The sequence below is a fragment of the Schistocerca piceifrons genome, chromosome 5 (assembly GCF_021461385.2).
Source record: "Schistocerca piceifrons isolate TAMUIC-IGC-003096 chromosome 5, iqSchPice1.1, whole genome shotgun sequence".
NCBI lineage: Eukaryota > Metazoa > Arthropoda > Insecta > Orthoptera > Acrididae > Schistocerca > Schistocerca piceifrons.
In genome coordinates, this window is record NC_060142.1 from 134561250 (window position 1) to 134578816 (window position 17567).

At 40.6% G+C, this 17567-nt stretch overlaps 1 protein-coding gene across 1 annotated transcript in view; it reads right to left on the reverse strand.

Annotated features, from left to right (window-relative positions):
• LOC124798805 (monocarboxylate transporter 1-like) overlaps positions 1–17567 on the reverse strand; it is a 47489-nt gene that overhangs the window by 14694 nt on the left and 15228 nt on the right. The window contains exon 3 of the mRNA XM_047262335.1: positions 8246–8704. Within this exon, the coding sequence (XP_047118291.1) occupies positions 8246–8704 (459 nt within the window). The remainder of the gene's footprint in view (positions 1–8245; positions 8705–17567) is intronic.

Here is a 17567-nt window from a genome sequence, read left to right on the forward strand (position 1 = left end):
TTCTTTTATTGTTACCACCAGTGTTGATGTATACCATCTTCTCTTTGTTGCTTATCAACCAAAAGAGAGCAAAATAAACTAGAGAAATGTATGAATTTACATCATTTTGTTAATGGCTGTATACAAAGTAATATTTATGAAAAGGTTATTGTTGTTCACATGTCACTACAATTCCCGACATGAAAAACAACATACTACATAGAAACTCCTCACAGCAATGCATATATAGCAACGTAATGAATGCTTTAGTACAGAATAGGATATGAGCTGTTACAATAGGAAGTGATAACTGATCATCACATAGTAAACACATGGACAAAGAAGATACCAAAGATAATTGAACAAGCAGTCAACGAAATAGAAATGACACTCAAAACGCTTCATATAATCGATGCATCCAATGTTCTTTTACATATATAATTACAGAACGACGTCTGTTACTACGATAATTTTAAGTCAGTTGTAAAACATACGAACCAAGTCATTTGTAAAACAGAAGAATTGAACAAAAAATCGACTTAACTGATATTCCTTGACAAACATCATTTCAGAATGGCAACTGTTACTGTGCTAATTCCAAGTCAGTAGCGAAACATGCAAATGTAATCGAACAGTAAATTTGTAACACATCTGAATTCAGTGGAAGTAAATTTTTCCTATGGGTAGAGGTAAGTAAATCACAAGTAAAGTATAATAATAACCACATGTTATGGGAGGTTGGAATTTCATATAAGTGTGCTTTGTGAACATATAGTATTTATTTCTGTATCAGCTGATAGAAATTATAGATACATAAATCACTATTGCCAACTGCCAAAAAATGTCAAATAGTAAAAACCAACATCATGAAAGCATGATCTGAGAAACGTATATAAAAACCATGAGCATGATATTCAAATGTTCAACCTAAACCTGAGAAGTAATCTTATCTTGACCATAGATCAGGCAATGTTACAAGAGCAACTGCATGATGCATTATTGTAAAAGTTCTGACACTAAATGCAACACTTCTGCTACTAAATGTAACTGGATTTTCTCTTTTGATGCTAGTCAATTGTCATTACTGCAATGGGCATTTAATTCTAAAGCATTATGTCAGGGCGAAAATACTAAATAAATTAATTTTTCTCTCTTAACAACATGTGGGCAGGGTGGGTTCTTCCTGGGCTCGAGTATGAGGTAGAATAAAACAGCATTTTTACATAAGATAACTTTTATTGAAGATTTGTACAACTGTTCCCTTACTCGATTCTTATGGCTGAGAGAGCGGCAGCTGTGTCGTTTGTAAAGCCTCTGCTGCGGCAGCGGCGGCGTCTGATTACGCCCGGCGGTGTGTCTCTCGTATCGCCGTCTCGCCCAGTTGACTGGAGACGCGCCTCGTGCGGTGGCCCGTTTAATTATTGAGAAGGAGGTCGTGCATCGGATGGTGATACCTTGGAAGTGGCGTCCCAGTGTTTCTCTTCTCTAAGCGACCGCGTGTGTAAGTGTTGTTCGTCGGCCAGCGGAGCGGCGCGGCGGGGTAAGGCCAGTGTCCCGGACTCGATCAACGGACTCCCGCTTGCCAGTCTTCGGCTGTCAGATCTTCATCCCAGCTCACATGTGACTGCTGATGTGAAGCCGTCTCCTTCCCGTCCTCACGAGTCAGCCGAGTACGTAAAAATCAGACTTCAAATACCTTTTAACTTCTGTCTTCTGGCGCCGAGGCTGCTGCTTGCTATTCCATTACAGCGGCAGACTTGGTGCGTCTGTGTATGATGTAGTCTCTTCTTGCATGACGGTCTGCAGCACCAAAACTGACTGAAAACTACTGCTACTCTCTTGTCGGGCCCACTGCGTCTCGCGTATTTATTCACTTCAGTTCACTGGAGGTGAACGAGTTCACGGTCCTTGCCTCTTCTGTCACGTTCAAACGTTTCTCGAAGAATCTTCTTAACGTCGGTCATTGGCTCTTGGAATGTAGGCGAGGGCCTTTGCTCACATGTGACAACTGAGAAACACGTGAGCCAGTCGGGCGATGCCCTGACGGCTTAATCGACAGGGCGATGGCTTCTCCTGAACTTGCTGACTTCACAGTCATTGTCTCTTCTGCTCTGCCCGCTGTTTGCCAGTATGTAACTCTCTAAACTAAACTAAGTTTTTCATTTATTTTCTAATTTCTACTTCACTTCACATTGATTTCACTATTTTATTTACTTATCTTAAGTACCACTCAACATTATGTATCGATTGATGGTAAGTGGCCTTCGATTTGTCACGTATGGTAGTAATTTACATTACATCAGATAGTGGTTACAAGGAACATTTACCATAGACTTATCCTTAACATCTTAACACATGTTACAGATGCAAATTTGTTACATTGGAGTAATGTAAAAGCAAATTAAGTGTCTTCAGCCTCTGGCGAAGAAACACTGCATTTTTCACACAGAGCTGTTGTTTGAGAATTACTTTCACAGATGAAATCATTAGAAGAATTACATCTTACTGCTGTGGAGCTGTGCCATATCTACCTTTGTTCTTCATTGGTTGCTCTTGTATGTGCTCCTTTTGCACTTCACAACAACGCAGATACATGCTAACATTAGGTGGTATACTTGGTATCAAAAATATTTTGATAAGATGTTGTTTCATTAGCTGAAAAGAAAGATCCTTTAGAAAAACTCGATGTGGATCTTTCTAGTTCTTTATATTCACTTGAAATAGCACCATTATATTTATATCAGCAACTGTCAACACTATGTATGAAATAGTCATTGTCCATCATCTTGTCGTTTGCATTACTTAATATTTATTGCACTTTTGGTTAACAGTGTCAATCACACTCTTTGTGTTATCATAATGTAGTATAAGGTGAGGTGTCTTAGTGGTCTCATCTACTGTTACCTCGTTGTGCATCATGGGAATGAGTGCAACAGATTTGTTAAGTTTAGGTAAATGCGATACCATATTAATATCTTCCTGGTACCCAAAAACTGCCAGACTGATTTCTCTATTTTTATTGGACAAATACCCAGATCAGATTTCCTTTTATCCTATCTTGGGTTGCTATTCAAATGACTTTGTTCTGCAGCTGAGAGAGAGAACCAGCAGATAGCTAATATACCAGCTACCTTTTGTTACATTTCCATTTGTCCCTTTTGTCACCTCAGTTAGTTTACACACAATATCTAATGGCTTACTAGAAACACAAAACCGTCCTATGACTGCATGCCACAATATACTTCCAAAAACCCACTGCAGAATGATTTATCATCACACAGAGCAGATATACTGATGACAAATTTAGCTGGTTTGTTATGAATGTATTGCACGAATCTGTAACAACTGACTGCTTCTAGTTTCTTGTCAATACTAACAAATTCTTCAATACTGTCAATATTCATGCTGGTTTTCACAAATGCATCAAGGTAGCTCCTAACCCAGCTGCTAACCGATCTGTTTCACTTCTCATGCACGTAGTTTCCTTATTACCATATCTAATACACCTGAAAAATAATATCTCCTGCAACTCCGCAGGATCACAAAATCATCATTCCCATTCCATCACTTGACAGAAGTTCCACCCTTGAGGCTAGTCAAATTAAGACTGCCTAATAAATTTCATTACAAACTCTTAATTTAGCATCCCTATCCCTAGAATAATTATTTTCCTGCGGTTTACTGGAAATGTATATGTTTGTAAAATGTACAGTTTCACCTATCATACCAATACACTTGGTTTCATAGAACGATTCAGTTTCCTCCACAATGCCTTGTGCTGCAGTTTTAGGGACTGGAAAGACCTTGATAATATACTTTGTCGGTACACATGATGTCTTTTCATGCATATCAGTTTCCATCCATTTTTGTTTATTTGGCCCTAGCAATAAATGTCTTCTTCAGTATCAAAGGAAGATCTTTCATCACATTCACTTACAGAGCCACTATCATGATCATTCAGTAATGTTACTTCCCTTCTCTATCTCTATACAAGAGATAGTGTTGACGTTTTGCAATAGTACTTATTTGAGCAGGCAAGTCAGATATGCAGCAAACCACTGCTGCAGTTTCGGGAATAACTTGTCGTTGCCCTTGACGAGTTAATGCTGTAGTCACTCTGACATAACTAAGCAAAAGCTAAACAATGACTAGAAAGGTATCAGCAGTTTTATGGCTATAATGCTTGGCATTTTCCCAGCAGGATGGATGAATAGATAATTCCTTGCCAAACCACCTATTTTATATAACAGCGAATACAGAATAGGTACATCCTTACTGTGTAACATGTGCACAATTGTCATTCCTAATATAACAAACTTTTGTTGCCTTGACATTGAGGTCTTTAGGTCATGTAACTGTTGCTTTGGTAATTATTAGTTTCTTTGATCGAGGCCTGTTTTGTATCCCATAGATGGTTATTGAAAACAATTCTATAGATTTTTCTATGTGTTATAATTTTCATGTTTTCAGAAAGAAATCTGTGATATGTTAGGTGTTTTTTGTAACTGTGCTGATTGAGTCATAAAATATGATAAGACATTAGTACTTACATATTAGCTGGTACATAAGACAGGCAGTTTCATATAGAATTACCTATTTCTCATTGTTTGGAAATTACATATTATAATTAGTTTTCCTTAAGATAAATTTATTTCTCCAACATTTGAACAACTTGCTCATGGTTTTATGTTTCTTAGCTCATACGTCCACGATGTTGCTTATTACTTTTTGACATATTTTGGCAGTTGTTTCTGGTGTTTCATATGTGGTTAATTTTTTTGAGTTGATATGTAAATAAATAGTATATGTCCACAATGTTTCAGCCTGCTATAATATGATTGTATTGTTATACTTTACTTCTGATGTACATATCTCTATTTAGGGGAACAATTATCTTCCACTTAACTTGGATATGTTCTGTTTTGTTTCCTTTGATTTACAGCTGACTCGGTTTGTATGTTCTACAATTGACTTTGAAGTATCATAGTAACAATTGATATTCTGTAATTATGTAATCAAAGAATATTGATTAAATAGATAATGTGAAGTAACTGACTCACAGACCTGTTTCATTGACTACCTTGATCAGGCATCTGTGGTATCTAATTTGTTCAACTGTTTATTATGTGATGGCAGTTATCACCTGCTGCTGTAATGGCTCATGCCCTCTTTTGTGATAAAGCACTTATTGACTTTCTATATATGCACAGTTGTTAATAGTTTATATATAATATGTGGTTTTTCAAGACAGAAAGTGGAGTGACATATAAGCAATATAAATCTTTTTCATGAGAATCACTTTATGTACAGCCATTAACCAAACATTTTATGTCTGTATATATCTACTCGTACAGCTGGTTTAGCTCTCTTTTGGTTGATACACATACCAATAAGAGGCTATACCACAGAAATTCATGGCAATAATATGGACATATTAATACAGTTCTGTGTCATACATATCGTAAAAGAGATAACTGCTGTTGGATATTGGCTACAAATAAAATCTGCATTATGAAACAGTTAGCCATACTATATGGACAGAGGTGTATTGTATGACCTGGAGAGCTGTATCAGACCAATCTTCAGACTGAAGACCACAACAGCTGCAACAACAACAATGGATGACTGTGGAAACACAAGTGATCTGATACTAAGGTAAACTGAATTATTTAGGTAGATTATATCACTTATTATGAAATGCTTTCACAGAAGCAAAACGCATAATGTTTCAGTTTTTCAAGGATAGTGAGTGGACCCATTTTGAAAAGTACTGCCTACTTAATATTGAAAATTGAAGCATGTCCACCAATTTTTGAAACATTATTTACAACATAGAGATTTATGGAATATTATTCCTTCCAGTTCCTGTGTGTATGAAGTTTGATTGTTTCAAAGAAAACCAATGTTACTCCATTGACAATTTCTAACAAGTAAATGTTTAATGTTAGTCATTATATATAACTATTAGTGACGGAAATATTATTGGAATGTGACGACTTAAATTAGGCCATTGTTCTTTTACTGATTTCATATAGTAAACTTACTGTAGTTTTTATAGTAGGACTTAATAGGCTTTCAGGGTTATGAATTTTAGGCTCTACCTTTGATCGCAATTTAAATGTTTCATTTAATTGTTCTGTTAAAATACATCTTTAATGAGGTTTGTACTTCATTAACCATCTATGTGCAAAAGACTGTTCTGCGAGTAATATTTTCGGTTAGAGAAGTTCCTTGGCTTCATAGTTTCTTATTACTGAATACAGTCCTTATATAGAAACTTACATGCAAGGATGATACTCCTCCAAATTTTAATTTATTATCTCACAGTTAATACACCTTTATTACACGACCTATGAGACTTGCAACTTGCAACATACGCTGTTATATGTTGGCTTTATAAACTAATAACTCAGATTTTCAATGTGTGAACCTGCAAGAAGTCAGTTGTATCACTGGGGCACACGAATTTCGCCAGACTCGCACAGGAAGTGCTAATGAGCTAATCTAATTATTTATATTATTTACAGATGCATATTCAGTTATGATTAACTTGCAATTATATCAGTTAAAGCAGTCAGTAATATTAAGTTAGAGATTTTCGCAATTTAAAAATGTGTATAAAATTTGTGCCAAAAAGTAAAACTAAACCATATGTTAATACTTAACAAGATATACATGATAAATTAAACATTATGCACCTGTCAATGTTTGCTGTTGTTGATGTACAATAAATAAATAAATAAATAAATTGCAGATGCAAGAAATTGTGATGAATGTTACCACTTCATACTCTAGGCACCACTACTAGATCTATAAAAGATACAGAAGAAGCACGTTTTACGAGAAATATTGACTGTTAGAGGCTTATGATGTTATATTTTTATAAGTTGGTTTCAGTATAAGTCACGTACAAGATTCTTCACAACATACAGTTCCTTTATCATTAGGTTTCCGGAGGTGAAGTTTTCTCAAAATGAAGTATGTTTCGTACCTATAGCCCCATTGCAAATTGGCTCATTGGGAAATGACTTCCAAGATGATGATCTAGTTGATGAAAGTAATGAAACGATCAAGGAATTCGGTAGAAACACGATATTTTCAGAACAGCTAAAATGGATTAAATACAAGATATAATTTTATACAAAAATATTAGTAGTTTAAGATTAAAACATACATGACGTTCGCACGAAATAAAAAATAATAATTTTACGATCTTTCATGGTTAAGAAAGCCCGACTATAAAGAGTTATTCGTAATGAATAAAAGCAGGTCCACAAGATAAACTAAAATAGCAATTCCATATAAGAAATGTCATCATCAATTGCCGAAACCTAGCAGATATACAAAAATTTCCGTTCTCTATGTCTTTTGGTTATTGTTTGGCAGATACACGTAGTCATTCTAACCAGTGCTTACGCAACCAATTCCATGGTTACAAATATATAATTACAAATCTGGATTCCATCACATTGTAAGAAATGAATCTTAATAGTGATGGTAACCAAATATTTGATTATGTATTTGTCGGTATGGATTTTCCTATACAATAGTTTTTCTAATTAGAAAACATGTGTTATAGTAGGTAATACCTAAACTGCTACTTTCTGTAGTTCACTGTGAATATGCTTGTCCTACTGTCTGAAAGGGCCGCATAGCTGGCAGCAGAAGGGAGACAAAGTTAATCGTCAGGGAGACATGTAAAATGCAGTAACTGATGAGGTCTGTGAAAGATGATATAGGACTCAGATTGTCCTACATGCATTACACTACTTGTGAGAGTTGTTACTATTACTTAAGATAAACAGTGCACGTTGTAGAACAACACTGGAAAGAATACGAACAGGATTTGGACCTAGAATATACAGAGAAATCAGCCATGGCGGATCACACTTTCGAAAATGGATAAATAATTGCATTACATCACAATTCTGTCATCACATGGATGGAGGCGTCACGTAAAGAACGCGGCGGCTGGAATCCATTCTCTGTAAGAACGACAACATTCAGTTCACTACAGTACCTGGCCCTCGCGACAGTGAAGCAAGCATGATGAAGAAATGACGTATATATCGCTTAATTTGGTAACGGACTGGGGACCTGCGATATTATAGCTGGCAGAATGACTATATAAGTACGACGTTGCCTAAAGCAATAGCTGACAAGCAGTTCTATGCGATATCTGACAGGATTGCAGCCACCATATGTGGCTGGATGCTCGTAAGGGTTTTAGTAATTCACAGATTGGAACATGTTCGCCAATACTCACTCTGTTGGACGGGGCTTGGGTCCTCATCGCTAGTGGGCGGCAGACGCTTGCTGTGATCGACAGGTATGGCTTCGCTCATGTCGCCCAACTCAGAGGTGGCTAGTGACGTCACAGACGCGAAGCGCCTCGGCTTTAGAACCTTGGTCGGCTGCTCATTCGCCGCAGCGCCATCGTCCTTGAGCGGCTTCAGCTCACTGGCGACGGGTCGGCGCTCGGCGTGCCATTCCAGAGGGTGGAAGAGGAGGCTGCCCATTGGACCGTGCATGGCCACACCTCCTAGAACGAGCATGGCGCCGCTGAAGCCGTAGTTCTCCAGCAGGAAACGCACCAGGTGCGGCATCGCCATCTGACCCAGGTTGCCGCCCGCCATGGACATGCCAACTGCGCGCCCTCGTGCCTTCACGAAGTACGATTTGACTGCAATGAAGCCAGAGGGCGAGACTAGCCCACTGCCCAGACCTGTCCAAAGTGAGGTGAGGATAAGTCACGCTGAACTAGACGTGTCTTCAACATACAATTTCCACGCATCCGGAGATGGGAGCAATCATTATCGTTTCGTATTAGTTTCCACGAAACTTTTATTGAAAACCCGCAACTAGAAAGACAGTTATGTAGTTCTTAAGATTAAACACTAACAGTTAGGTTAATTAATCATGGTACATTTTCAGTTGCTCGCAAGGAGGTGTGTGAAATCATATGGGACTTAACTGCCATAGTCATCAGTCCCTAAGCTTACACACTACATAACCTAAATTATCCTATGGACAAACACACACACCCATGCCCGAGGGAGGACTCGAACCTCCGCCGGGACCAGCCGCACAGTCCATGACTGCAGCGCCCTAGACCGCTCGGCTAATCCCGCGCGGTCCTCGCAAGGAGAGAAGTGGACAAATGGAGCAGACTAGCGTAGGGAATGGGGGACTTTATCGCTAAAAATGTCTACTGCTGTCAGTCACAGGCTTTAATTTAATGAATAAGATTCTGAGAATGTACGCCTGGAGCACAGCATTATACAGAAGTGAACCAGTGACTGTCAGAAAACAGAAACGAAGAAATTTGAAACATTTAAGATGTGGTGTCTCAGAAGGACATAAATATTTAGGTGAATTGATTGGTCGTGGAATGAGGAAGCCCAATGCAAAATTTACGAGGTAAAAATCAGGTGGGAAACTTGACTAATGAAAGGGATGTGATGGGTGGACGTCTGTTTGGATGTCAAGAATAACGTCCATTGTATTAGTGGGAGCTGCAGATACAAAAAGTTACGGAAAATCCAGTGACTGTAATATATTCAACACATAACTAAGGACATTGTGTGCTATTCTGAGTGACTGATATAAGGCAATGAGTCGTATCAGGCCATATCAGCCTATTCAGAGGACTGATGAAATCCTCAACCGATGGAAAGAAAAGAGCAATAAAATTGCAGACATCCGTCTGTACAAATATAGCACCTAATGTCTTCTGTACACTGACAGATGTTGGAGAACGATTGTGATCCATGACCACTCAACCACCCATAGTAACTCGAATAGATCAGTCGAGTCGGGGTCCAAGGCATGAACATCGCGTCTATGACATAAACAATATCTGTCAATGCGACTCAAATCATTTGATAGTGATAGCACAATTACTGTCAGACGATGGAACCTTTCATAAAGTATTCTGAAACGTCTCAGGAGCAATGGCGTGTTCTAAAATACTATTGGGGGGGGGGGGGGGGCAGTAGCATGACGCTGTGTCTTGTTGAAGCAACAGGACGCCTATGGTGTGCCATAGATGAAGCAACAGATAATACAGATAATCATTATTGGACAATAGTTTCCTGTATCGTTAGTTCGTGACAGCAGATTGCAGGCATTCCAGGAACTCCATTTCATCACATGTTAACAAATCTTACACACAACAATCTTTCTCTGTCTGAATGATGGTGTATTGGTAAGTCAGTTACCTCTTCGAGTTTGGGCCTTGACGTCTGTACCAATTTACCACCTGTTCAAGGACGCTTTTCCCACGTTGCGAAAGACTCGTGCCTGTGTTACTGCGCCCACGACAATATTGCTGCCCTCGGCAATTGCTAGGCGGCTACTCGTGTACTCCGTAAGCTGTGGAGCTAAAACAAGTTACCAAAAATATTACCAGAACGAGTAAATATATCTAAGTGCTGTTTTCACCAACTCATATCGCTCTGTGTATCGAATTTTACGACATACACAAACAGATAAGAAATTAGGTCCATATACTAGCTTTCATCTCGCCAGAGGTTCCTATGACGTAATTTCCTAGCTCACAATCGCCGTATGCTAGGTGACTCAAGTCGCTAGTCTCCATCACTGCCTCTGTAACAGTTATCTCGCCACTTTAGTCTTGCTGGGCACAAGTGAGCTCCACCAGCGTAGAAGGGAGAGAGAGTACACGAATTCGCTAACATAACAAAGGATTCTCATCATTGATGCCACATTAGCAACCGCTTGAAACAATGTTATATATCAGCACAATTACTTATTGAACACACACAGAAGATAGGACTGAACACTAACGATTCATGCAAAACTATTATGTCATGGGATAGCGATATGGACAAATACAGATGGCGGTGCGCAAGGTAAAAGAGGACAGTGCATTAGTGGAACTGTCATTTGTACTCGGGTGATTCACGTGAAAAGGTTTCCTACGCGATTGTGGCCACACGACGGGAATTAACAGAGTTGGAATGGTAGTTGGAGCTAACACATGGGACATTCCATTTTGGAAATTGTTAGGCAATTCAGTATTCAGAGGTCCACAGTGTCAAGAGTGTGCCGAGATTAGCAAATTTTCAGGCATTACTTCTCACCATGGACAATTCAGCGGCTGACGGCCTTCACTCAACGGTGTTTGCGCACAGTTGTCAGTGCTAACATTCAAGCAACACTGTGAAATAATGGCAGAAATCAATGTGGAACGTACCACGAACGTATCCTTTCGGACAATGGAGCGAAATTTGGCGGTGATCCCCTATGGCAGCAGACCACAAACCCGAGTATTTGATAACAGCGTGACATCAGCTGCTGGGCCTCTCCTAGGCTCGTGATCATATCTGTTGGACCCTAGACAACTGGGAAACCGTGGCTCGAACAGATGAGTCCAGATTTCAGTTGGTAAGAGCCATGGACCTGTCAACGTGGCTGCGCAATGGTTCAGGCTGTGTTTACATGGAATGAATTTGGTCCTATGGTCCAAGTGGAAATGGTTATGTTCCGCTGCTTGCAGACCTTATGTATCCATTCGTGGATGTCACGTTCAGAAACCACGATGTAATTTTTATGGGTGTCAATGCCCCATGTCCCCAGTCCAAAACTGCTCGTGAAAGGTTTCAATAACATTCTGGAGAATTCGAGCGAATGATTTGGTTACCCAAACCGTCCGACATGAACCCCATCGAACATATATCAGACATAATCGAAAGGTAGTCCGTGAACAAAATCCTGCACCGGCAACACTTCCGCAATTAAGGACGGCTATAGAGACAACATGGCTCCGTATTTCTGCAGGGGACTTCCAACGACTTGTTGAGCACATACCACGTCGAGTTTATGCACTACGCCCAGCGAAAGGAGGGCCGACACGGTATTAGGAGGTATAGCAAGCATTTTGTCACCTAAGTGTACAATATCTGATAATAGTATTAGGACTCCGCTACGTAATGGGGGATTGACCACTAGATGTCACGAGAGGAAGACCTGCCAGTGTAAGAGTGGCGGGAGTAGTATGTTGTCAACGTAGATGCAGTAAGGGCAGAGTGAGATGGCAGATAAGAGCAGTGAATTCGAATGTGGACTTGTTATTGGATATCATCTAAGTAACAAATCCATCATGGACATTTCTACACTTGGAACGGTCCACAAGTGAAGTTCTCCAAGTCGACTGTTCATGACGTGATTGTCAAGTGGGCACGCGATGGATAAACTATAGTTAAGCGAAGACCAGGAAGACCTCATTTACTGACGTACAGGAAGCATCAAGCACTGCGAAAGACGGTTGTAAAAAAGGGCATGAATTAGTCGCAGGAATCACTCGTGAGTTCCGAAGCGCTACCAGTAGTATAGCTAGCACAATGACTGTTTGTAGGGAGTTTAAAAAATAGGTAAGAATGGTCGAGCAGCACCTCATAAGTCAACATTTCTGCACTCAGTACTAAGACAAGCTGAGGTGTTCTAAGAACGGTGCGTTTCGACAGTGAATGACTTGAAACTAGTGATTTTAAGTAATGAATCACGCTATACCCTGTCGCATTCCAATGGAATGGTTTGGCTTTGAAGAATGCCTGGAGAGCGTTAGTCACTGTCATGTACTAACAATGGTGAATATAGGAGGGGGCGTTACGCATTGGGGATGATTTTAGTGGTAAATATGTAGTCCCTTAATGCTCTTAAGAAAATGCTGATTGAAGAATGGTATGTGTACATTTAACAGCACTGTGTATTGATTGCAGCGGAGGAACAGTTCAGAGACGATGATGGTCTTTGTCAGCATGACAGTGCACCCTGTCATAAAGCATCTGTGAGGAAATGGTATGTGGAAACAACATTCCTGAAACTGACTGGCCTTCCAATAATCCTAATTTGCACCCAATGATAATCCCCCGAAACAGTGATAACGTCAACTTCGCTCCAGCATACCCTAGCGTCCAACATCACTATCTTCTCTCGTTTCGGCTCTTGAAAAATATTTGGTTGCGGTTAACATTGAGAAATCTCACTGAAAGTGTCCCAAACAGATTTCAGTCCGCTATAAAGGTGATGGTTGCACACATTCAATATTGTTTTGCTGAAACCTGGTAAAGAAGGAAACAATGCAAAGAATTTCAGTTTCGTTACTCTGCCATCTGTACAAACTGCTGGAAAGAATGATATTGAATTACTTCTTGCCTGTATTTCACCCCCTGCTAATACCTCAATAAGATGGTTCTCGTCCTTGTATAATCTGCACTAGACAACTGCTGAATCTTACGCAGTTCACTGAAGATGGGTTTGAAGCTCTTAAGATGACATGGATGATATTTGTCGAGTTATTAGCGGCCTATGACACTGTCAACCACCAGCTACTGCTACTCAAGGTATACAATATGACCAAGGGCTTTAGCCCAACTAGGCTAGTGGCAGCAATTGTGCAAAACAGTAGGTTCTTCGTTGACTTTCAAGGGCAGTGCCGTCGATGGAAACTACAGAAAAACGGTCTTCCTCAACGAAGCGTGTTAGCTCCAATTGATACAGTATGGTCAGTAGATAAGTTACAACACAGCTACAATACCACATACCTAGGAGTGACGCTAGGCAGATCGCTTACTTTCAAGAGACACTGCAGGAATAACAAGTTGAAAGTTTTCACCAGAAAGAATTTGCTAAGAAAATTGGTTAGATCACAGTGGGGCAATCAACCTTTCCCTTACATTAGCCTATTCTGCAGCAGAGTAGGCTCGTCCTGTTTAGTATAATTCATCACATGCCAAACAGTTAGACGTAGGTCTCAACGACACCTGCAGAAAAATAGCAGGTTGTTTGAGTTCTACTCCCGTCGAATGGATTTACAGCCTCTCAAGAATATTCTCAAAAAGAGAAACTCCTGTGAATAAGAAACGAAAGAAAGTGGAAGAAGAACAAACCCATCGCCTTTATGGGCATAAACCGCATTCGCAGCGACTAAAGTCAAGGAAGAGGTTCCTTAGAATATCAAAGGTACTTACTACCAGTGATGAAAATCTCAGGCTGGAAGTTTGGAGTGGTAAAACTCCCCTTCCCTCTGATTGGGAAAAAGTTTCTAGAATTCTGCCTCCAGGACATGAGGAGGAATGAATGACCTGAAAATCTTTGAATACGCTGAGGTCAGGCGTGGGTATTAATTTGGCAAGATGGAGCAACAGTACACAAAACAGTATTAAGTGTGATTCTGGAGAAGTCCAGGCTGTCCAAGCACATGCTTCAGAGTCGACTGTGTCCAGCCTCATGTATTGCAGAAAGTCTCCCTCAAGTGACACAAAATAGACTGTAAATTGCCCAGTTTCGTTCAAAGACTAAATTACATGGTAACTGAGCCTCTATGTATGTTTCTGTCACGAGAATAATAATAATTCCATATTAATGTGCATTCATTTGTGCCTGTGTACTTTTTCATCATCATCCTGTCTTAGCTCCTTGGCTCTGTATAGTTATGAGATTTTTCTGGATAATAAGGCATTCCTTCCCCGACTTTTAGTTGAACAGCACTGGTTGGCGAGTAGTTCTGCAGAGTGACCCTTTTATCATCTGTTGCAAACCCATGGTAGTTAAGGGTGGCCTAGGGGTCTTACCGAGAACGAGGTACAACTCTAGTCCTACGTAAAATCACTAAGCGGATCGAAGGCTTCTGTTCAGTCACTCATAGACCAGTGTATTTTGGCCATAGAAGGCAGCAAAGAGAAAGCTGGAGTTTTAAATATCACATTTAAAAAATCAGTCATGAAGGAGGGTCCTGCAGAATACCATTGTTTTGCCGTCGCTTGGTCTCCCGTATAGAGGTCATACGAATAGACTTCCCAGGCGTTGGGAACTTGCTTACATAGTTGTAAAGAAAGAAGTCGCCAGCTTCGATGTAATCCTAAATCATTTTCACAGAGAGACCTTTAAGGCATTGTCCCCTTAGTCGGCTTATATTTATTGTGAATCTGTCTCACAGTGCGAAGTGCAAAGAGACTGGATAAAAGTGCAGGTGACTTCTGTGTGGAGGGAAGAAGAGCGGACCCGCAAAATTACAGACTAAGACGCTGGTTTGGTGCAGATTCCTGAGCAGGTTTCCTTGAGAAAGGGAGAAAAGTTTCTTGCCACAAATCAACACGGATTTAGAGAGCATCCGTTGTGTGAAAGTCAGCTTGTGCTTTGCTCGTGCGATAACCTGCTAACAAATTATGAAGGGCAACAGGTAGAATGCAAATTCCTAGGTCTCCAGAAAGCGTTTGACATGGCACTGCACTGCTGACTCACGGAATAGGCTCTCAAAGACGTGAGTGGCTCCAAAATGCCTTACGTAACAGACGGCGAGTCTTGATTAGAAGCAAAGGTCTCGTTATGTATGACTCAGGGAAATAAGACAGGACCGCTCCTTTTCTCTGCATACATAACTGATCTGACGGATAGGGTGAGCATAAAATTGCGATTGTTTGCTGATGATGCTGCAGTGTACAGGGAAGTGTCGTCATGAACTATAGGTGGATACCCTGTGACATAGACAGAATATGTATTTGGTTGGATGAATGGAATCTTGCTCTAAAACTAAGAAACATATGCGGTAATGCTGGTAGGCAGGAAAAACAGTTCTGTTGGAATATAGTGTCCCTTGTTTGCTGACTGATACAGCCACATCGGTTAAATGTCTAGGAATAACGTTGCAAAGTGATATGGAGTGGTGAAGGCGAATGGTCCACTTACATTTATTGGGAGAATTCTAGGAAAGTCCATCAAAGAAACCGCCGATAGGACACTAGTGTGACGCACTCTTGAGTACTTCTCGAGTGATTCGCAGACAGACAGATCGGATTAAAGGAGGACATCGAAGCAGTTTAAAAGCGTGATGCTAAAGTTGTCAGCGGTAGGTTCGATCAACACGCGAGTACAACGGAAATGCTCCCTGAACTCAAATGAGAATCCTTGGAGAATAGACAACGTTCTTTTCGAGAAACACTGTTAAGAAAATTTGGAGATTTGGTATTTGTAGCCGAGCGGTTCTAGGCACTTCAGTCTGAAACCGCGCTGCTGCAACGGTCGCAGGTTCGAATCCTGCCTCGGGCATGGATGTGTTTGATGTCCTTAGGTTAGTTAGGTTTAAGTAGTTCTAAGTCAAGGGGACTGATGGCCTCAGATGTTAAGTCCCATAGTGCTCAGAGCCATATGAACCATTTGGTATCTGTGGCTGACTACATAACGATTCTACTGCTGTCAATGAACACAAGAAAAATTAGGCTCATTCCGAGGCATACAGACAGGCGGTTTTTCCTCGTTGCTTTTGCCGAATGGAACAGGAACGAGAATAGTTAGTAGTGCTCACGCAGTGTATGGTGGCTCTCGGAGTGTGCGTGTAGACGATGGAGATGAAGAACGTGCTCCTCAAGGCAGTTGACGCTATGGGCGATGGTTTCCTCCTTATTAACGTACTCGTCATACAGACATAACTTTGATACGGAGACACGTGAAAATCCATGAAGCTACAAGAGATGTAGTACCCCGCACGCCAAGCATCCCGATGTGGCCTCATTCAGATTTACTCTTAACGCGCAACTCGCCCTTCCTGCAGTCAATTGTAACCTTAACGTACAATACGTCGTGTCGAAATCACAGTCACCTGAAAAAACGAACTAATCGATTCGCCTTTGGATTAAAAATGCTCACTATTGAAGGGAGAGACAAGAGGTTTGTGTTTCACGTGCCGTCGACAACGTGGTCATTAGAGACGGAACACAAGCTCGGATTACGGAAGAATGGGGAAGGAAATATGCCGCGCCCTTTCAGAGGAACTATCCTGGCTCACTCTTGAACACACTCTCACATTGTTCATGAGTGTAAAATACCGGAAAAGTATCGTACACACTGGACAAACACGCCAGTACTAAGAACAAAGATTTACGTACCATTTTTTTATGTAAGTAAAGGACTTGCAAGATCGATGGAAATCACGCACACGTGCAAAAGAACAGTATACCAAGACCAGCGTTAGATATGCGAAATGGAGGGTACAGTCTTGTAGCAAGAATGGGTTTGAAGGTTTTCCGTTGCTCTGTTGAGCTCACGCGACTTGGAGGTGAGCAAAGTACATTTTCAAAAAATGATAACGACACACAAGAAAGGAATTACCCGAATGGGTCAGAAATTGGTAGATGTGACTTACATGTACAGACAAACACAGTATTATAATTTCATAAAAATCAGATTATTTCTTAAAGAGAAAGAGCTTTACAAATTGAGAAAGTCAGTATGCTTTGGTCCACCTCCGGTCCCTGTACAAGGCGCTATTCGGGTTGACATTTATTGACAAGAGTTGGCGGATATCCTCGTGATGGATATCATGCCAGAATATATCCCATTGGAGAGTTATATCGTCAAAATCTTCAGCTGGATGGACGGCCTTCGAAAAGCCCTCAGTTATGGAGAGATACGGCGAGCTTGCTGGCCAAGGTAGAGTTTGGAAAGCACGAAGATATGCAGTCAAAGTTCTCGCCGTGTGCGAGGGAGCATTATCTTGGTGAAATGTAAGCTCACGATGGGTTTCGGTGAAAGGTAACTAAACGGCGAGTAGAATATCGTCGCCGTAC